The sequence below is a fragment of the Nyctibius grandis genome, chromosome 31, assembly GCF_013368605.1.
Source record: "Nyctibius grandis isolate bNycGra1 chromosome 31, bNycGra1.pri, whole genome shotgun sequence".
NCBI classification, from domain to species: Eukaryota; Metazoa; Chordata; class Aves; order Nyctibiiformes; family Nyctibiidae; genus Nyctibius; species Nyctibius grandis.
The window spans coordinates 901,094-923,940 of NC_090688.1; the positions used below are offsets into that span (position 1 = coordinate 901,094).

A 22,847-nucleotide genomic window follows, 5' to 3' on the forward strand; every position below is an offset into this window, starting at 1 on the left:
CGAAAGCAGTAAATGGGAAAGAAGAATCCGTTTAACTCATGGAGTGAACTTCTGGGTGCTGCAGCCACGGGAGGCTACGGAGGCAGACCAGAAGGCAGCGCCGAGCCGGGAACAGAAGGTCCACGGCAGCCGCTCTCAGAGGCCCCGTGTGACGACCGCAGCTGCTGGGGGTCAGCGCGGGGAGCGGGCCGCAGAGCCACCGGGCGCACGGGGCCCCACAGCCTGTCGCCACAGCGGGCCGCAGCCAGGCAGCCCGCGCGGGCCCGACCCTGCCGGTAGAGCGGAGACTTCAGCCAGGCCGCGCCCCGCCTCTCGCCCCGCGCATGCGCAGCGCCCCGCCCCGCCCGGCCCGGCCCCACCCTCCCCGGGGCAGCCGGGCGGGCCCCGCCCGCGACGCAGAGGAGCCACCTGCGCATGCGCAATGCCTCCACGGAGCGGCCGTAAATTGGCGCATGCGCAGCGCGGCCCGCGGTGAGGGGACGCCGTCCGGCTGCGCGATGCATTGTGGGCGCGATTGAGGAAGTAAAATGGCGGACCTCGCGAACGAAGGTAGGCGGGCGCTGGCGGTGCACGGCGGTGCCGGCCGCGGGCCCGCCACGGCCTGGCCCTGCGCCGCCGCTGCGGCCCCGGCCCGAGCCTGGCTCTGCGATCCGCTCTCAGGGGCGCGCCCGGGCGCGGGCCCGCCCTCGGAAGCGCCTCCTCCCCGCGGCCTCTCCGTGCCCCGGCCCCTGTGGGGCGAGCGGCCGGACAAAGGGAGCGTCCGGCCGGGCCGCCGCGCTCCCCGCCGGCCCCGCTGCGTCCCCGCTCCGCCCTGCGGGGCCACCTGTGGGGCGGGCGTCCACGCTGCCGCGGGGGTCGGGGCTGGCGGCGGGCAGCCAGGGGCAGCGCTCCGGGGCTCCGCTGGCAGGTGCCTCCCGCCGGGCGGTGGCACCGTGTTGGCGGCGCCGCGGCTCCCGGGGGCGGCGGCGGCGACCGCCGGCGGGTCCGCGCTCCCTGCGCGCAGGAGGCGTGCACGGCCGGCGCCGCGGGAGCGTGGTGGTGAGCGCCGCGCTGCTCTGCCGGGGCAGCTCTGAGCCGCTTTGTATCCTTCCTCGTCCAGTTGCTTTTTGGGGTCATTGTCCACAGCTTCAGGGCTGTTGTAAATCTTTCCTTAATTCACACCAGTGTTAATCGTTCCTCTAGCTAAGGGAATAATAGAGGCGGTTATGTAAAACTAGGTGAGGTATCATATATTATTTTTTAAGCTGAAAACCTCTGGTTTCATATTTTTCTAAAGAGGATTAGAAAAACATGGGCTGCATTACTGTAGGATTTGGGTATTCAGAGGTGCACAGAACGTTGTTTAAGTGACAGTAGGCATCAACTGTTTGCACTTGAGAATGACTGCCTTCCCTCAAAGTCTCTGCAAAACGAGGGTTGCCCCAGCTGTCTCTATTTCTCATCGTTCTCAGCTAATGAAAGAGGGGGGAAGTGCCCTGAAGGAGGTGCATGAAAGTGTGCGAGGCCTCTTCTTTCAAGATTGTTTCTTACACTTGAACTCTGTACCAGTGGCAATTACAGTTCTGATATTAACATTAAAAAACAGGAAGCAAATATCTATTGTAGGTGTAGTTTTTGAAGATGAAGTCTACAAGCAGCTAACCCCATAATTACACTTCAGTTACATGACAAATCCCATGATGCTGCATGTCTTGGGCTGTTGGCTCCCAAAGTCAGGATGAGCTTTCAGTGGCCAAAGAGGCATGATAAGTTGTCTCAAGAATGGTAGTAAATAGTTGAATGTGTAATTACTATTTGTGAGAAACCTATTGACAGTATTTACACACTGCCCTTATAATGACCTTATAATAAATTTTGATGGTTTATTGTGTTCTTTTAGAACCAGAAGTTTGGGAATGGCTACCTTAAGTTGTGCAAGCCTGTGGCTTTACCTCCCCATTCTAGTGGGAAACATTAAGCTCAATGTGAATTCCAAGTTACCAATGTTTATTACATCTTTAATGCTGGCTTGTCATGTGTTTCTACCCCTACCTCTGTATTTCTGCAGAGTTGTGTAGACTGGAGGGGGGAGAAGTGTGGTGCCATCCTTGCTTTTTCATCTGATCTTCTTTTTTCTCTCTTTTTTTTTTTTTTTTCCTCTTCAGACCCTTTCCTGACTCCAGTGACTTCTCTCACCTGATAATCTCTTTAGTTTGTGCTCGCATGTCCTTCCAGAGCTGTCATCTTCATCCTTTGCTGTTCTGTTTCTTCCTGCAATAAGAATATGATATAATCTTTCATAAGAGAAAGCAAGATCAGCTTGCTTCTGAACGATTGTCTCTTCTGCTCATTCTGATATCGTTGGCTGCATTGTCTGGTGTTAGTTTTCTTTCCTCTGGTCCCATTTTTGGAGTGTCAGTTCTTTGTATACCAGTGCAAATACACGTACTTTCTGGAATTGGCATCCTTCTGCTGAAAGTCAGTGGATTCTGTAGTCTTTCTACTTGCCTTGTTTGCTGTCTCTGACATGGCAATGATGTTCTCAGGTGATTTTTTGGGGTTTTTTTTTGTTGTTGTTGTGGTTTTTTTTTTCTTCTCAAACACATCAATCTGTTTTATTTTTCTAGGAGTGCAGCTGAATGTTTCATTTCTTTGTGCCCAGGTATTTTCCTTTGAATACATGAAGTCATTGTTTTGGTACTGATAATTCTTTGATCTTCTGCTTCATACCAGTCTTCTCTTGTTTGAAGTATTTGATAGCTAAAGGTTCATGTTCACAAACCAAGTGTGGTTAAAACAAAGCTCTGAATATTCCTTAATCTTGATTGATCTGTACAACAGTCCTGTCTCAATCATACTTCATTGTAAGGTGTGAAGCTAATTATTCTTTGACACATAGTAGACACAAGTACCTAGAAAGAGGTTTCAGTCATTCTTGCAGATTGTTTTTGCTTAGTGTGTTTGAACAATAGCTTTTCTTGTCTGTTCATGCAAGTGAAACTCACTTAGACTCTTACCCCTTTGCTTGCTGCAACAAACCTCCTTCTGGCCTTGAAAAGTGCTGTTTTGTTCTGCCTGTGTCCTTTCATCTTACTAATGCAAAGCTCTTTTAACCTGTTGCTTTTACCATGGCACCCCTTTGTTTCAGTTCATTCATTGGTTTTTCCTTTTCCAACAGTATATTAGTTATCTTTATCTTCTAGATTCTGATGTCTCTCTTAGTCTATTGTCTGTCTTAAATCACCACTGGGATGTCAGTACTGCCTCCAAGTGACCGTTGTACCAAAGTCCTTTCAGCCTTCCAGCTATTTGGGTGATCTTTCTGTGATGCATTTCTTCAAAGCTACAAGAATTCCCTCTAATATTCCCTCATAACTACTTCATTTTCTTGATTCTAAGCATTCCTTGAATTTTTTCCTTCCACTTGTGTTCCCTTTTTCTCTAGTGAGTTGGTGAAACTGTACACTTGCCTCTTTGTAGTGGTTTCATGGCAAGCTGTATCTTGTCAGAAGAAGGTTGTTGGATTAAGGGAGTCCTCTACTGCAGAGAGGGGGGGTGAAGGATGAGGTGGTCCAAGTGCCACTTTCCAAAGAAGTTTGTACTGTGAAGTTTTCTAGGAACAGGTCCTGGTCTTGGCATTCCTCCTCATCATAAGAGGAGATGAGCTGGTAAGTGTGGAGCTAATGAAGAGGAGGAGAGACTAACTTCTCCCTGGCTGTGTGAAGTTTGATTGACTTTGTCACAAAGATTTAGTGACGTTGTGGCAAAGGCTTTGGGAATTGGCATTGTGAGAAGTTTGATCATTGAAAACCAGGATTTTGGAATGGTGGGCATAGTTAGTGTTACTATTGTATCAAGTAGTTACTGAATGGTATTAGAAATTTTCTCTGAAGTCTTTGGTATGATGTTCTTTGGTTTTCTAGCTGGATCACGTCTTAAAACTGACACTTCACACGTGTGGCAGTGAAGTATCATGGAGAACTAGACAACTTCCAGTCAGGCATATATTCATGTAAATCTGAATGCTTTTCTCATTAACTTGCTGTTAATACACAACTAGTAATTCATTTGTCTTTAACTTGCTGCTGAAGCTGCTCTTCAGATGATGGGATCTCCTCGTGTTGAGAATTAATTACTTTATCGCCTTTCAGTCATTGAAAAGGTACAGGTTTTTGTCAGGGCTAAAACTTGATGGCTTTCTTCACATTTCCCTTTCAGGAGATGCCTGCAGCAGCTGTGTTGGCAAACTCTCTCCTTAAACACCAAGCACAATTTATTTTACTTTATGAAATTGCTAATTATACCACTGGTGATAGTGACAAGTTTACTGTGTATAACTGCCTTAAATGTACAGAAGACTAGAGAATCGAAGCAGTTCCTTTCAGAGTGAAGGTATCATTCCTTTGCCAGTTTTGTATGATGCTGACATTGTTTCTGTGCTGTTTCTGATTGGGGTTTTTTTTTTGGCCTTGACTGTATAATTCTCCTTGCCTTATTGCTTTTGGAGAGAGGAAGGTCTATTGTTACTTTGAGGGGAAAAGCTGGCATGCCCCGCTGTCCCTGACATTTGTAGACCCTATAAACAAGCTCTTTTTTTCCCATGGTGGTTTTACTTCAGATAAACTGCTGGACGTGAAGTTAGACCGAGTGGTTTGTTTTGTTCAGTGGTTTTTTTTTTTGAGGTGTCCTAATAATTCACACCCAAACACCATAAAGTACTGTTTCATTTACAAGATAGAACTGTGTAAATACTTTAATAACTTTTGTTAACGCTTCTTGGAGTTCTTTATAAATATTTTATCTACATTGCAAAGTAGCTGGGCTGCCTCATGGTTTTCTTCTTCCTGTCATGTGAAAATAAGCTACTTTTTTCTATTTCTGACTTGCAACATTTGCTTTATGTGAAGTACCTGACCTGAAATAGTAAAATTACCCAATGCAGAAGGTAACTTGTTTCTATTAATACCACAAGGGCTTGGGAAGTTAAATATGTGTGCTCTGCAAATGCAAAAGGTTTGTGCTTTAAATATGGTGTATGGAATTTTTATTTTGTCTTAAATATGTAAAAGACATTCTACCTTCCCCTGCCAGCTGTGTAAGTGTTGTCTGGAAGTAGGCTGCTTACTCATGCTATAAGAGACAAAAAAATAAAGGGTTTGAAGGTGAATGAGAACAACAGATGTTTTACTTCATAAAAAGCAACCTATCAAAGTGTTGAAAATGAGGTAGAAGTATCTTTTTTTCTGATGTCAGTTGTATTCTTCATGACTCGTGAAGTCCGGCTATAAATGATCCACTCATGTTTCTTGTACTTTCTGACATGAAGTGTGATCAGACTTTGCTTGTGGGGTTGTTTTTGGAGAACAGCTGTTGGTGTGGTAGCTTGCTCATTGCTTTCAGTCTGTTCGTAGCTTTTGGAAGAGAAGAGTCTTATTTTGTTATCAACACCTTTGGAATTTTATCATGCTGAAAATTGCCCATATCTCTTTTAATGTTTTTTTTTTTTAGCATGATTTTTTTGCTCTTTATAACTTAAATAGTATTAAGGTGAAAAAACATTTTTGCGTGCTGAGCTGTTCAACTAAGCATAATTAAATTTAAATTCAAACTTAAATTTTTCTTGACCCTCAGATAAGCCTTTCACAGACAGTAAATTACCACTCTGAATATTTTTGGTGAGTTAACAACCTAATGGCTGTTCTCCCTTTTTAACACTCTTTCATTGTTCACAGGTATGATCAGCTTTTTCTCTCAGGTGATGTATTATAATGAATTAAAGTCAAAGCAGTTGTTCAGAACTTATATGCTTTTAGTGTTGAAGATTGCTTCTTCAGATCCAAGCAAGGACTTGCTTGCCTGGAAGTTTCTCAGTGTTTTTTTTTTTTCTGCCTCTCATACAGGTTTCCATGTACTCAGGCACTATTGCGCTTTTAAATGTAATTTGGATGAAATTTAAAAAGAAAATGTTTGAAACAGTGTAGTTATTAGCTTTAAAAATAAATTCACCTTGTAATAACCTGGCTACAGCGGGTCCAGTGAGGGCCTGAGAGTTGTTTTCACGACATGGGGCCTGGGTTCCTTCTAAGACCTAAAGATTAATTTGAGTCACCAAGATGGTTGGTGATCTGGGTTGCATGACCTGTGAGGAGAGGCTGAAGGAACTGGGCTTGTTCAGCCTCGAGAAGAGAAGGCTTCAGAGAGGCATGTTTGGAGATTTCCAGGGTCTATGAAGAGGTTATTAAAAAGACAGACCCAGGCTCATCAGTGGTGTATGTTGGAGGACAAAAGGTGAGAGGTGGAAGGAGATGCTCAGACTGGATATAGGGAAAAGGATTTTGTTTTTTGTTTGTTTTGTTTTTCCACCATAAAGACAGGTGATAGAAGAGATTACCCTGGGAGGCTGCTCAGCCTCCATCCTTGGAAGTTAAGACCACACTGGATAACCTGATGAACCTGGTCTGACTTCATAGCTGACCTCACCTGGAGCAGGAGGTTGGACTAGAGACCTCCTGTGGTCCCTTCCAACCTGAATTATCCTGTGCTTTTATGGTAGACACACAATGGTCTTGGTGGCAAAACAGAAGAATGCTTTCTTGGCCTTTGTCAGTGCTTTGCCATGGGATTTACCCTGTGAGCCTGGTAACTATACAGAGACATGAACCTCTGCAGTGTACTGGGGTGGTGGTGTCCCCATTTTGTGCAGTTTTATCTTGTCATTTCTTTTCACTTATGTGGCCTTCAAATGTGGATTCAAAAGGGACATGATTTTTGCATCTATACACTTAAAGGAGCTGTTGGATTTTTCAGTAATGGGTTATTTCATGCTGCAGTGAAGGTTTAAAACTTTTTATTGCAAAAATAACTGTTGTGGCCACTAGAAATGCCATCAGCTGCTATGGTTGCATTGGTGTGAATGGGTGGAGAGGTAAAACAAGGCCTTGTTTTGTCTTGTTGCAGGAAACATGGTTGACATTGCAGAGTTTGGTACAGCTACAAAGGGTCATGTACCTGAATTAAAAATCTCATTAAATAATATACATGACTTGAAGACAATGCCTCTGCCTGAGCCATTGAGATAGTATTTTCTGTTTCTGGGTTCTGGTTTCCAAGGCTTGTGAAGCAAGCTGAGTAGGTTGGATAGTACATACATTTTTCTGACAGCATATAGGACATATATTGATAGTTAATGACTTGACAGTGAAATACGTTTAAGGAATTCAGCCTGTGAAAGCCAGTTCTTGAGGTTTTTATAATTATTAATACAGGTTGAAATGTCCGAAACTTATGAATAAACTGCAGGAAGTTGTTTTGTGGATTCAGTCACTTTTCAGACTGGTTTGACAGCTTGCCACTATTCAGAAGAAACTAAGTGGTTTGTCCCAGATCTTCAGATTGGGGACTTAGGGTCTCTAGGACAGTAATTACTGAAGGTCTGCTTTCCCTCTTACATGCTTGGGCTTTCTCAGAACACCTTTACTGAGACTGACTATTAGAAAATTGACATTGTTTTTGCATCTTCAGCTCCTTGTTTTGCCTTGTTTTTGTCTGCTTGTCTGGAAAAAAACAAGTCTGTTCCGCAGTTTAAGAACTATGTGCCTTGTCTATTCATCTCTCAGGTGAAGGAGAAGATCTCATGTTCTTTTACATGTATCGTACCTGATTTGAAGGTTGGAGTGGTTTTTTTCCTTTCTTTATCCTGCTTTATTTTCCCTTTAACTTGATGACAGTTCTGTGGACCCGACAGATCAGTTTTACTCTAGGTCATCCTTGAGGCACCTTAGTGGAATGGAAGCATGCTGGCTAAGTGAGAACATGACCGTCCACCTCTGATGTTGGCTAGTACAAATGACGGTGTAATTCTTATTTTGGAGTAGCACTTAATAAGCTGCCGTGCTCACCATAGGGGGGAAAAATCCCACAACTACCCAACATATGCATTTCTGTTCTACAAAAGTAAATCCTCTTGTGGTGGTTCTTCAGTTGATAGGAAGACATGGTTTGTGTAAGTGCTTTTGTAGGAAATACAGTAAATACTAGAGAGCTCTATCTAGTACATAAATGCATTCAAAAAACATAACTAGGAATCAGAACTGAAAGCTGGAGCAAGACATTTGAATGGGAAACTTGGCACTGGAGTTTTTTACCAAGTAAGGTAATGGATGATCAAGAGCAATAATAATTTGTGTTTAATGTCTTCAATAATTGATGCCTTTGAAAATGTTTCCCCAAAACAGTAAGGCTCAGAAAAATATGCAATGTTGAATGAAAGTGATCAGATTAGACAATCTAGTGATCCCTTCTTGCCTTGGGCTAGAATTAGGGAAACATTTCCAGCATTGTGGTCTTGTTGCAGAATTTAGAAAGGCCGTGGTGAACAAGTGTTCCCCTCTAGGGAACGTGCCTGCCTAAGCGCTGGCATGGTTGGTAGGCGTGGGTGCCGAGGTGGGTGCCTGCTGTCTTGTCGTGGTTCCTGCTGGATGCCATCGTGTCAGCTGCTCTCACAGCCAGCAAGAGTAATACTGAGACTCCTAGATCTTGAGTCCTGGAGGACTGTGTTCCTTCAGTGGATAGAAACTGTCATATGTAGCACAAGAGTGTTATCTTCTCCACCTTGACTAACAAGACTGGTCATAGTTTGTTTTACTAGCTGCTTTTCCCAGTCTCATTTTCCATAGCTGGACATAATCTCGAATATTTGATTTTTTTTCCACTCTGTTTTCTTTGGTTCTTCCATCCAATAATTTTTTTTTCCTGTGAGCTTTCTGCTGTTCCTGGCATCCCTGTTCTTTTTTTCTGAATACTTGATTTTCCATCACCAGACTCCATCTCCTGTTTTGTACTGTTCTTTTGCATCAACTTCTTTGGCTCCCCATTCTAGTCTGTTGTCAGCCATCCCATGTTTCCTCTGCACTTTGCATTGTTCTTGGATCTGCTTTTGGTGTTGCTTGCTTTCTTCTCTCTCAGTACTTCAATCCTTTATGAAGCACTAAATAGATAAGTATTTCTTTTCTGTTTGGTCCTCTTTGGTATCTGTGGAATTTGATACAGGAGTCTCTCCTGTGTTGTGCATTACACACCCAAATCCCGCTTTTGGGCAGATCTCCAGGGGGAAGAACGCTAAGACAGCATTTTATTAACTGATTTGGCAGTCTTGGATAAAATTAGTTTGGTAGAATACATGCTACTTGGTGCTGTAATTATAGCATTAATGAATACTAAAGTACACCAAACATGGTGTAAAGAAATGAACATCAATTTGAAGTAAAGGATAAAGCTTGGACCTTACATGAGTGGAACCTCCCACAGGCAGGTTATACTGAGGCCAAGGAAATCAAAAGCCCTGGCTTCTTTCAACAGACTGTTTTTTTGGGACAGGTATAGCAGTTAAGTCTTCATTGATGACCTTTGTTAGTTAGTCAATTATTTTTTGGTTTTTAAATAGATTGTCTGCTTTGCTCTCATTAATACACATTTTTAAGATTCAGCAGTATTTGATGGATAGAAGAACTTAGAAAATAAAGAAAAAAAGGAGCAGGCAAAATGCTGTAGTAAGGAGCTTTATTTTGTGATTAATTTTACCTTTGTAGAAAAAGTTATGCCAGTCTTGCAAAATCAGTCTTGCAGTGGTTTTGGTGGGTTGTCCCTCTGAGTTAGACCCAGAGAAGCATGGAAAGAGGCTTTTCCACTCTCACAAAAGAAATGCACAGAGTTCTTGGAATAATTTTCTTAATTTTTATGTGTTTGTCAGGTAAAGTTTCACTTTTTCAACTAAACTGATCTAATAGCTAGCAGTTCCCAAATGGACAATCTCATCCCCTTTTCCTTATATCCTCACCCAAGTGCTTTACTGATGCTGCAACTGATTTATGAAGGATTTTGTGATGCTGTCTTTTTTTTTTTATGCACAAGGCAATTATTGATGGCTTTTCTTCTTTATGGTAGCCTTTCAAGTTCTAAAAGTTTTAAAAATTTTAATTTTCTTAAATGTCTGGTCTTGTAAGATTGAATAATTGCAAAGGTGGAACTTCTGCAAAGAAATTAACCAAAATACAGCTCTCCCTGAATCCCATTGTTTCACAGCAATCTCACTCTGAAGACACTTTGGCCCTACAAACATATAGGAGGGCTGCTGACTGCATAGTGGATGTGCAGTTTCTCTTCAAATATAACTCGTGCACGACGTGTATCAGTTTGTTAAACTCTCAGGAAAGCTCACTTCTGCTTGATCCCCCTCCCTTTTTTTTTTTTTTGGTCATTAAGGACATTGAGGTAGTTTTGAGGTCATTAAGGACAATGGAAAACATACGCTCAATCTAGAAATTCATTCTGTTCTTGAAGACTAAATATTGATGTGCTTATTTAGAAAATAGTGTCCCACTAATATTTTTCCCACTAATCGGAACTTCAAGAAGAAAGGAGATGTGCTCTTACATTATGCAGAAAAGACTGGTCCCTCTGTAATAATATACATGGAATATTTGGTTTAAATTGTAGACCTGCAAATACTGAAGATTTAGGACCTTTCTAAAGGTTTCTGTGATAATGAAATACAAGTATAATCAAGTGTCAGAGTTAGATGACCTTTAAGAAAGGGCTATGTGGGTGTGTACAGCAAAACTCTTTGCATTAAGCATTACTGTGGAGAAGGAAAAGTTTTTGCCTGCAAAACTTACATGTGTTCAAAAAGTAAACTACTGTAGCAAAGGACCTCTTCCTCCTGATGTACCTAAGTGTGGTAAAAGTACTGGTTTGAAATAGAGAGATCTGAAGGGAAAAGACAAATAGCTTTCAGATATCAGTGGTGGTGGTGTTCTTAAAACACGCCTTTTTCCTTTTGAAGATGGAGTCCTTATAATTATGTGTTACCAGGAACTGGTGGAAACAATTTGTGTAACTGAGATTTAACTGGTTTAGGGATTCATTGTTGGTAAAAGCATCATAGAACATAATATTTTCATATTAGTCAATAATGAATGTGGTTGAAAAAAACCCAATGATTTCTCTTTTTACAGAAAAACCTGCCATTGCTCCACCTGTCTTTGTATTTCAGAAGGATAAAGCACAGAAGGTAAGGAGATGTTGATATCGTTTTTTGTTTGATTTGTTCTGTAGCCCTGACTCATTCCACCGTGAGCAGGCATTTGTCTGTATTGTTTTGAAGATGGATAATAGAGCATTAACATTATTAATGGGCATAAGGTGAAGAGGTACTGGAGGGCTGGAAGTGGGAAGATGTATGACGGTGGCATGAAGTGGGTAGCTCTTCAGACAGAAGATGGACCAAATCAGGGAGAAAAAGTATCTTCAGAGCTGTATCTGGAAAGGAACAGGTGGCAAAGGAGTGCTGACAGCTCTAGGAGAAAAGTATAAAGCTTCTTTTCTTGATAGAGTTATGATGAAGCAAAGAAAACCACGGTCTAGATTATTGCTTTTCACCTCAGTATATTTAAATGTATCTCCTGTCTTTGGTTAGTAAGCTGTGAAGTGTCTATTTACCTTGGGAAATTGTAATCCTGTTCACTCACCCGTCCCGCTACCCGTGCCGTGTGTTCTGTCCCCTGCCTTGGGGTCTGCGGTAGTGGTTACACCGTGTTGAGTCGAGTTGGAGCTGTGCTGTAATCTGCTGGAAGGTGTTCCCTGGGTGAGCTTGGGTTGAACCAGGAGGCTGATACAACTCGTCCTGTGGCTGCAGAAGGAGTAGGGCTCAGGAGAGAAATGACAGTTGAAGGAAGGAGCAGGACCTTCTCTTTAGCAGATACTGCTATTATATTGAAATAGATGTAATGGCAAACCATAGCCATGTGGTCCGAGTGCAGTAGAGTTTGTGTGACGTGCACAATGTTATGGATGAGTGCTAGGGTGTAGTTTTCCTTTTTTTTTTTTTCCCCCCAAACAGTAAGCCTTTCAGTTTCTTATATTGTAAAAAAAATTTTAGTAAAATAAATTGATAAGAATCCCAATATACTGCAGTATTTAATTCTGCCTAGTTAATAGTAAAAACTGTTTGGGGAAAAAAAAAATCAAAGTTACTCTTGTTTCAGCTGAAGCTGGTGAGAACCAAGAGAAGTGTACTCATGTACACGATTCACTTTTTGTTGAATCACTGGGTTGTTATATTATCTGTGCAATCAGAAAATCTTCTCAAATGTTTGAACAGAAATACTGAACCATTTTGCAGTTGGTAGATTTTCTTTGCTTTGAAACAAGTGCCAGACTCGAGCTTTCTCGCAGGTTTAGTAGGCATATTCCTCAGCAGAAGCTTGAAATCTTATGTCAGCCTGCAAAGGATTTAAATCTGCTGTTCTTCTCATATTAGCTAATCAAATTAAACCTATCTTAGAGTAAATACTTTTGAGATGTTCCTTCCAATTACACTTTTTACAGTGAGCACTTACATGTGCTTTGGAATGAAATGGGTGCTATTTGCACTATCAGTTTGGTTCACATTGTTTCCTTCTAGGAAACAGCTCCCAATCACCTGCTGTTGCTTAGACTGTTCCTGAAGTCCCTTCTGAGTTGCATCATGGTGAGTTTTCTCCCCAGGTGTCCTTTAACCTGGCAGTGCTTCCACGGTTAGCCTGGAAGCAGTCATCAAAGAATCATAGACTGGTTTGGCTTGGAAGGGACCTTAAAGCCCATCCAGTTCCAACCCCCCCTGCCATGGGCAGGGACACCTTCCACTAGACCAGGCTGCTCCAAGCCCCATCCAGCCTGGCCTTGAACACTGCCAGGGAGGGGGCAGCCACAGCTTCTCTGGGCAACCTGGGCCAGGGTCTCACCACCCTCACAGTCAACAATTTCTTCCAAATATCTCATCTCAATCTCCCCTCTTTCAGTTTAAAGCTGTTCCCCCTCATCCCATCACTCCATGCCCTTGTCAAAAGCCCCTCTCCATGTTTCCTGTAGCCCCTTCAGGTACTGGAAGGCTGCTTTAGGGTCTCCCCGGAGCCTTCTCTTCTCCAGGCTGAACAGCCCCAACTCTCCCAGCCTGTCTCCAGAGCAGAGGGGCTCCAGCCCTCTGAGCATCTTCGTGGCCTCCCCTGGACTCGCTCCAACAGCTCCATGTCCTTCTTGTGTTGGGGGCCCCAGAGCTGGATGCAGCACTGCAGGGGGGGGTCTCAGGAGAGCGGAGCAGAGGGGCAGAATCCCCTCCCTCGCCCTGCTGGCCACAATGCTGGGGATGCAGCCCAGGACACGGTTGGCTTTCTGGGCTGCAAGCGCACGTTGCCGGCTCATGGTGAGGTTCTCAACCATCACCACAAGTCCTTCTCCTCAGGGCTGCTCTCAATCCATTCTCCAGCCAGCCTGGATTTGTGCTTGGGATTGCCCCGACCCATGTGCAGACCTTGCACTTGGTCTTGTTGAACTTCATGCAGTTCACACAGGTCCACCTATCAAGCCTGTCAAGGTCCTTCTGGATGGCATCCCTTCCCTCTAGTGTGTCGACCGCACCACACAGCTTGGTATTGTCAGCAAACTTGCCGAAGGCGCACTCGATCCCACTGTCTGTCGCCAAAAAAGACACTGAACAGCACCAGTCCCAATACTGACCCCTGAGAAACGCCACTCATCACTGGTCTCCGCTTGGACATTGAGCCCTTGACCACAACTCTCTGAGTGTGACCATCCAGCCAATTCCTTATCCACCAAGTGGTCCATCTGTCAAGCCCATGTCTCTCCAATTTAGAGACAAGGATGTCATGCGGGACAGTATCAAATGCTTTGCACAAGTCCTGGTAGGTGACATCAGTTGCTCTTCCCCTTACCCACCAGCACTGTAACCCTGTCATAGAAGGCCACCAAATTTGTCAGGCACGATTTGTTCTTACTGAAGCCATGTTGGCTGTCACCAATCACCTCCTTGATTTCCATGTGCCTCAGTATAGTTTCCAGCAGGATCTGCTCCATGATCTTGCTGGGCACAGAGGTGAGACTGACTGGCCTGCAGTTCCCTGAGTCTTCCTTTTTTCGGGTTTTTTTTTTTGAAAATGGGGTTTATGTTTCCCCTTTTCCAGTCAGTGGGAACTTCACCAGACTGCCACGACTTCTCAGAAATGATGGATGGATGATCATAGCAGTGTGCAACCAAGGCAGAGGGACATGGTGCTTTCTTTGCTGGCCTGGTCCTTCAGTGCTAAGCTGTCAGCTCTTGCGCTCTGAAGTTCCTTCATGTTGTACCTTCCACACAGAGTGTGTACCTCCAGTGGCCTGCACATGGTGCATACCTTCAGCGTTAGGCTGTGCAAGCTCCTGTGTTGGACTGTGGGACAGATCTGTTGCACTCTCGTATGTCTCAAACATATATTTGTGGAAAATGTTAACTGAAGGCTTAATGTCTCTTTGGGCTGGCAGAGAGGGTCCAGGGTTCCAGGGGGAGGGATCTGTGATTTAGTCTTCCCAGCTGCCTCTGAGGATGCTGAAGACTGTGGTGGTGCTGAGTAGGTAGCTGTGTGTGGGACAGCCTCTGCCAAGGCACAGCCAGAAAGCCTGCCGGTGGGCTGGAGGGACCGTGTGTGACAAGGCCTGTGGGTGAGCCAAGCGTCTTGAAGGCACAGGGGTCAGAAGTGAGTTAGGAATTGATCTAAATACTAAGTGGTGTTGGTGCTGGGAGGGGGCCAGCCACGGTCAGTATAGGTGTGGAACGGGTCTGGCTTGGCTGGGAAACAGGGCTTGTTCTTGAAGCAGGTCATGAACAGTCTGCCAGCAGCATCTGTCACTTGGTTGCCAATTTCCAAAGTGTAATACATCTAGTAACAAAAACAAATGCTTATGTTAAACTGTGTAATGTGTGGAGACGTACAGTTTTCTTAAAAAGGGGGGGGGGTGGTTAATAATCATTTTAGTAGCTTATACTGTGTGTATTTGAGACTGGAGAAAGTGTGAGAGAAGCATCAGTGCTGTGCTTCTTGCTGTTTCATTAAATAAAAGGCCAAAGCCTGCCTCTTGGTTGTGCCAGTAGCTGGTTTCTGTAGTGTTGGTACAATAGTCATAGAGTAACAGCTACTTAATCAGAACCTAGCATTCAGGCCAGCTTAGTGATCCTTTAATCAACTTAATCAAGAAAAGGTGACTTGGGATACACACTGGCTGAGACCTTTCCCTGTTTTTTTGGAGACTAACAGCTTAGTGTTACCGTTAAGGGTTAACTCCATTACTGTTTCCATACAAGAGGTCTGGGGTAAGTGCGTTGCCTGCCACAAAAGATTGTTCTTATTAAAGTTAACAAGGAAAATCTATTAACAGAGGAGATTTTCCTAGAGCAACATTTTGAAGAAAATGCAGTAGTAACTTCAAAGCAGTTGACAAACAACATGCTTCTAAAATATGTGATTTCTCTGTGTAAATTACAATTTTAATTTAGCAAAATGTCTGTCTAGTCAAGTCTTTCTTCTGGAGCTGTAAGCAAAGTGTTCATGGAGGCTTTTCAGTGCCAACACAGCAACCTGAGAGTAAGCTGAGAGTGGGGATAAGGCATTGCGTTGTTGTCCTGGTGTCACTGGGATTTGGTTTCAGTTTGTGGCCTGCCGTGGTGATCAAGGCCCTCAGCAGTTAAATCTGGGGCAGGTGACCGTGGCTGGCCCACAGGTGGGGCTTTTCCTGCTCTCCTTGCTTCTCCTCCCTGTTGGTTGTTGTGATTCCTGGAGCAACTTGCCAGTGATTTGTGGATGAGTATATTTTTGTCTGTTTTGTGTTGTCATTTATATTGATTTTTCTTCATTTCATTAAATCTGGTTAACTTCATCCCACGAGTCTCCCTCTCTTTTTCCCAATTCCCTTCCTCATTGGGGAAGGGACATTAGGTGAGAGGAAAAACTGCTATTTTTTAGCCCTGGGTGTGGGCTAAAGGAAGACAGTTGTGTATTCCATTAACTGTCCATGATGGTTGGTTAAATGTTTGCCTAGTGCTCTTCCTTCGACATCCTGAGCAGAATTATTTTGTTGCAGTGTCTGTGGGCCCTCTCAGTATTAGGGCTGGGTTGATGTTGTTCAGTGGTCTTAACTGACTTTTCTGGAGCTAATGTTGTTTACTATTAAGTTAAAGAACATTATTTTTCTGGAAATCTCTACTTAAGTTTGTGCTTGTAAGCTGTCAGACATCTGTTTCTCCATTAGAAGCTGGAAAATATTCAGCGTGTTGCAGGACAAAATGCATACTAGCCTGGAAGTTAATTTTGCCTGGAAGTTAATTTTTTAACTGGTTGTTCCAGCTGAGGTTGTATCCAGTTTAGTAAAACATCAGAACCTGCCGTTTGTCGTATTTCTTTAGAAGGGACAAAAAGTGCATGGTGTTCAGAAAGATGCCTCTTAATTTTACTTTCAGGAAGGAGGTTCTGGTTATTTTCTTTTGCAGTTAAAAGGACAGGATTAGTCTCTCTCTTCTGATTTTCATTATAGATATCAATTAATGGTGGATGTAAAGCTGGCTGTTTCACATTTGAGTCTCTATTTTCATTATTTTCATATCTCCTAAACTCTTTGAGAACTATTTTTACAATGTGTAAGCTAGAGACAGTTCTTGCAAATACCTGAATGATCGCATCCAAATATCTTCCTTGTTTCTACACTGCTGTTTGTTTTTCTGACAAGCAGAGCCAGTGCTGACACTAGTTGGAAAATTGCATCAGCTTGGGAAGACTCATAGCTGTTAAGATCTGAAAGCAACGTGAAGTCCTAACCTCGCTTTGTTAAGCATGGAATTATGTTACTCCATTATCTACCCTGATAACTTACGCGTGAACTATACTGTGCTTTTCGTAGCATTTTTTGAATTAAAGATTTCAACCTTTTCTATGATTAGTTTTTGTCACTTGTTAGACTTGTGTTTGTGCTCTGAAACTAATTGTAACTTCTGCCTTAAAACTATTTCACGACACTTTCTGGCCATAGTTTACTTGAAATAATTTTGTGAAGTTAACTTTTAGCATATATTTCTGAGGATGCATGCAACATAAGCCATGAGAAAAATCAGATCTTCAGTGGTGCTGCTCACATAATTGCTTTTGCGTTAGTGTGATGCAGGTAACTTGTGATCTAATCCTTGTACTTTTTTTATGGCTGTCTCCCCTTGAAGGGGAAGAAAACAGTTTGAGTGACACTTGGAATGCTTGTTAGCTTTGAAAGTGAGGCTTAGCATAAAAAGGGACTAGGAGTAATGGGTATAAAACACGAGCGGAGGACTGAGGTGTTTACCCCTTGTCTTTACGTATGAACAACATACATACACTGTAAATGCTGTGGCCAGTTCCAGATAGCCTTTTCATGCTGTTCTTCTGAGTCAAAGAGGTAAGAATAGCAGAGTGCTAGACTGGGTTTAACTTTGGCGACAAACAAAATGTTTCTTTAACTCTTCTCTTTCATTCTGTGGGGTTTTAAGTTAGTGTTTGGGTCTGTTAGTAACAGCTTCTTATTAAAACCAGAAAATTTTGAAAATACAAAAATCTAACATCCCCAGCTTTTTACCTGACGTATTATCCCCATTAAATATATTTTGACTGTTTTGGGCCTCAATGATAGTAATTTCTTGCAAGATTTAAAACTCGAGTAACTTTGCTGAACTGAAATGAACCCACTGATAAAATGTCATGTATTGTTATCTTTTAATAATTGCCTCTGAGGACAGGCCAAGTCATAGCTGAAGAACTTTGGCCACTTAAGATTTAAAAACTGCTGTTTATTTTTGAGGTTGCTCTTTACTCTGTTTTGCACGGACCTGGGTGATGATGAGCATTTTTAGTCTCTCTTCATTCTACTGAATGCTTTCTGAGAGCAAGCCAAGGTCATGTGCTTGAGTGATATCTTTGCCTAACTGCTTGATTCTCCAGATACTTCACCACAGGACACCAGGAGGCTTGGCCCACAGATCGCAGCTGGGAGAACGTCCTTGGCCTGCATATTATCCATGGACTATAATTTAGTCCTTTATCACAGTACAGTTGTTCAGGCTCAAAGCCTTTAACTTTTTCATTCTTCAGACATGTGCAGAATATGGTAATGCTTAATTTTTGTTCTCCAAGTGGGGACCTGCAGCACTAAATGATCTGAAGAAATGTAAAGAGTCTGTGGCAGAAGTTCAGCAAATATCAAATCCTGTTAGTGTGCACCAGCGATCCTATCACCTCCCTCCTTGAAACAGATATGCAAACTTTTTAATTTACAAAAGAAAACATTGGTGTTGCTTTTCACATAATTCACTTTCACATGAATATGAAAGGATTTTGTCATGTGTGAATGTTATAATAATGAATTTCTGTGGAGAATTTTATAATCAACCCCACCTCCCTCAAACAGGGTCTGAAGAACAGTGGAGGGTAGTTGTTTCCATTAATTGTCTGTTTATTTCTTATGTCTGAATATGGGCATAAAAGCAGTTATCTGTCCTTTAGGCCTTGAGAGAAGGAGGAGTTAAACCCCAACAACCCCATGGCTGGCAAAGTGCTCTTTTGCCAGGGACACTGACATTTTTAGCTAACTTTCAAAAAAAAAAAAGTGTATTTGCTCCAACTGATGCTTTTTGTGGGGAGGGGAAGCTAATTCAGTCAGCAGGTTCTGTAACCTGGTGTGTGAGTATTTTAGCTGGTGCCTCAGCAGCAAGCAGGTCCTTCTGCCATACTGTGAAAACAGTAGAATTTAAAAAGGGATTAGCAGACCCTCTCACTAGGACGACTGCTCTGACTGCTCTCTGTTGCAGCCTGGCATTGAAGGGACGTTGTCTTTTCTGCTCCCAGTCCCCTGCAGAGCAAAAAGGTTTGTCGGATTCAGGCGAGGACCCCCAGGGAGAGGTTGAGCCCCCCCACCATGGTCTGAGTCACAAAGAATCAGCTGGTGAGCGCGACTCTGAGCACCCTGCTCCCGCTGTTGCCTCAATCAGTGCTGCCCCGAGTCCCGCTTCTGAAGCCCAGCTTGCTCCTATTCAACAAGAACTGGCAGGGGTAAGTGTGAACCTTCAGTACTTCTGCTGCTGAGGGGTTTAAAGAAAAAAGACCCTTTCACTAGGAGGAATCTGTTACTGTTAACTTGAGGTAGTGCAGCTCACTATCTTGTCTGGTTCTTTGATCTCAAGTGTTAGTCCCCTCTAAGGTGTTGTTCCAATTAGTAGAAATTAAATTTGTTTGGGACTCCCTAGTGGGTGTAATTGTAGAAGACACATCAAGTATTAATTTTAAATTTTAGGGTGTAAACTGTGTTTGCTAAGGATAAGAGCTCTTCTACATGAGTGAGAAAGTGGGTATATATGAGGGATTTGCCTCAAGCCATTAGAGGAGGATTGTTTATTCCTTTTGAGCCATAATGCTGCAGCTTGACAAAGTGAACAGCTAATGCTGTGTTTCCACTGGATATAAACAGGAGCTTGTCATGCCAACCTGTAATGTACTTAACAGATTAAAAGCAGCAAGAAAGATACTAAAGCAGAATTTTGAATTTTTGAAAAAAAAAAAAAAAATCAGTACCTTGAGGTAGGAAAAGCTGTCAGTGCTGTTACTGTAAGATTTTTCTACTGGTGCTGCAGCAGAATATTTTTGGAAAGTTTAGATGACTGAAGGACTTCTACCATACAGTCTTTCAGAGCAATTTTAAATGTTCCTAATCTTTCTGGTTGGACCATGGTTTCTTAGTGCAGGTGTGTGCCACTGCTAGTGACCACACACACTAGCCACGTACCCTTTGTGACCACACACACTAGCCATGTACCCTTTGTGACCACACACACTAGCCATGTACTCTTTGATAGATCTTTACCTGTTAAGGCTGCTGCACACAACACCTGTGCCCTTCTCTTGCACTAGTATGTTTTGGTGGCGTGGTTTTTTTTTCTATTTCAAGTAAACCCGGTGCCGAATGGATTGCCATGATAAGGTACAAGCAGCTTTCGGTGTTCCAGACTGTTGCTTGATGACCTGCTGCAGAAATTTTTCTATTTCAATTTTTTTTGAAGGTTAAAGTTTTCAAGGGTTAATATTTTAAAATACAGCTGGTAAACATAGGCACAGACTTTTATGTCAGTTTTCTATCATTTGAAATTGCCAGTGTTAGTAGAGCTGGCCAAGAGAACTGTATTAACCAGACTTTCAGGAAAACTGCAGCAAGTGGTCATTATCTTAGACTTGTTCTTAAAGAGCAGAAAATCTTACCCCAGTTAACCCAGGTCTGAAAGAAATTTAAGAACCAAAAATGCTGTTGGGGAATATATGCAGGAATTCTTGGCTGTACACAACAGAGATCTATGCATCCTTGAACTTTATTCCATTCACTTAAATTTATGGAATAGTGTACAGTGCTCAGTATAGGCGTGTAACTGGCCTTTCTATGCACTTTTTGCATCTTAAATGTATTTTTCAAAGATAAATACTTTAAGTGTACTCTTACAGACTTCACCTAATTACATTGACTTTTTTTCCTTTACCTGAATTCTCCCTCACCTTCCCTGTTTCTGTTCCTTATTGTGAATAAACAAAAGCTGACAATTTGTTGAAGTTTGTGTAAGTTGTTCTGTGTTAGTTTGTTGTAATGACTGTGTGAGGAAGTAATGGGTGTAAAGAAGCAGTATTTGTACTTCAGCATGGGATGGTTAATTACTTTCATTTGCACTTTTAAAAAGCAGTTGGTAGCCTTTAAGGTAATATGGTTAATTAGAAATGTGTCAGAACCGTAGGAGCCTCTATTTAGAAATAATTGTAACTTTTCTGTAGCTGGATTCCTAAAAGTAGGGGGAGGAGGGAAGAAGTGAAAGGTGGCTTCTATTCTTAAATGAGGAGTAAATTGTAGGTTGGATTTTGATGTTACCGGTTTAAGTGTCTCTTCAGTTTCTAGTTTCAAAGAACTGAATGGAGAGAAGTTGAGTCACCTTAATAGTTCCTTATGGGATGAGATGGTCCTGGCTTTCATTTCTGTTGTGTAGTTTACTTGTGCAAAACATGTATTGCTGTAATGTACAGATTGAGTAGCCTGGAAGGAGAGGCCTGAAATGGAAAGGCTGGACTGTTGTTTATTATCACTAGGTGTAATCTGATGTTTTTTTCCACTCTGTCAAGTCAACTGTCATGCATGTATTCCCCCTCTTTTTGTCTAGCATCCCCAGCTTCTTCTGAATAAGCAGCACTGGTAAGCAACTTCTGGCTGTAGTGGTAACTTACTTTATAGTACGGCTTCATAAGAAGATGAAGCTTATGCTAACACAGTGTATCTGCGTACCCCTACCCGCTGTGCCATCTACCTTTAACTCTGCCAGGTTTGTCCAAAGGTGCTGAGAGGTCTGGAGATCTTGGCTCTGGATTCCTCTGCAGTCTGTGGGTAGAGGCAGACTAGAGAGGAGAGAAAACATCTTGCTGCCTCAAACATTTGACTTCTCGCTGCAGGTTATTCCACATTGTTTGTTATCTAGGTAGGATCTGTGGGAAATCAGACTTTGTTAGGTCATGTGCATAGAGCTTTATTTTCTTGAAAGCCTTTCTTTTAACAGTGAAGGATTTCGGAATATTTTTCAAGGTCTGTAAGAGTGAATTGGTCATTGGTGAAAGCATTATTATAGTGAAAAAACTTGAGATTTAGCTAAGGTTGAGGAGACCTGATAGGTGAATGCCCAAGTAATGGGGAGTGAATATTGACAGCAACTTTTTAAATGAAAGCAAGGAACCAGAGTGGTGTGTGTCTCTTACGGGATGCTGAGTATAACAAAATTAAAAAAACAGTTCCCAGTAGTGCTGGTAACTCTGCAGTGGAGTAACTCGTGCATATTCTCATTCCTTTGAAAACAGAAAATCGAACCTGGATATCTTAAATGCTCAGGCAGGAGTTTCAGTACTGAGGGAGACATAAACGAGGTTCTTTGGCCTGTCTGTGCTTGGGGATCAACCTAAGCCATTATGACTTTTCTTCCCTGGCCTTTAAAGTCCTGAGTCTGTGAAAAATTTAAACCTGTTGTTGTGTTTTTCTGGTGGGAGTTACTTGCAAGGTCTGTCCTAACTTCCGCAAGCACTAATTGACAGTGTGAGCAGTGTGTGAACGGGAAGGATGCCTGTGTAGGAAAAAATACATTTGAGAGAAAGGGAAATCCTTTTTTAATTCTGTGCAGCGTCTACTTTGACTAGGATTGGCAATGTCAGTAACTGCTGTAACACTTGTCATGTGGACTCTTGCGTAGCTTTAATCTCCTAAAACTCTTGGACTAGGAAGCATGGAAATAATTCGGAGAGAGTAGATCCTTAGCTCTGATTTGCCCTCAGTAGGTTACAGAGTTGGTTTTGGATATTGATGCTCCTTGTCCACTAAATGTAGTGATGGTATATTTAGTTGTGCTTGCATCAGTTAATGACAATGATGTGATCATTTGAAGCTTGCGCTATACAGGGTTGACTTTTGTCTGTCTGTCTTACTCGAGCATTGAGAATACAGTACATATTAGTAACAGCTTAAGTTTTTGAAGTTCAGGGGGAAATCACTTGTTGATTTTTAAAGGATTTTTGCACATAGAGATCTGCAGTTTCTTTCATGCAAATTTTTTACTAAATGGTTTTCTTTTGCTTTCAGGATTTTGCTAAAAATTTAAACAAATTGCTGGTGTATGTGACAACACTTTCTGTGCAAAATAGAATGTTTTCTGACTTCGGATGCTGATTGCTGAAACAGATGACATCGTGGTTTTCCACGTTAGCCTTATCTTTTGGGAAACTAGTGTGTGTTGGCAAGGGAGATGCCTAATAACATCATCTTCCAGTAGTGTGGAGTGCTTCACCAATTATGTAGGAAGAGCATGGATCATCAAGTAGAGTATTAATGAGATTGGGCTGATAGGTATGTGTGGATGCGGGCAGTTGTGTTCCAGAACTGTCAGTACCTTTTCATTCCCGATGCTAAAGGTTTCAAAAGTAGTT

At 42.5% G+C, this 22,847-nt stretch overlaps 1 protein-coding gene across 4 annotated transcripts in view; it reads left to right on the plus strand.

Annotated features, from left to right (window-relative positions):
- Positions 1 to 511: 511 nt before the first annotated feature.
- Positions 512 to 22,847, plus strand: part of RANBP3 (RAN binding protein 3) — a 43,224-nt gene continuing 20,888 nt past the window's right edge. For 2 of the 4 annotated variants that reach the window (XM_068420682.1, XM_068420683.1), the window contains exons 1-3: positions 512 to 549; positions 10,992 to 11,047; positions 18,705 to 18,908. In XM_068420682.1, coding sequence (XP_068276783.1) covers positions 528 to 549; positions 10,992 to 11,047; positions 18,705 to 18,908 — 282 coding nt within the window. In that variant the 5' untranslated portion in view covers positions 512 to 527. The remainder of the gene's footprint in view (positions 550 to 10,991; positions 11,048 to 18,704; positions 18,909 to 22,847) is intronic. The other 2 variants (XM_068420684.1, XM_068420685.1) reach the window with 1 other exon arrangement.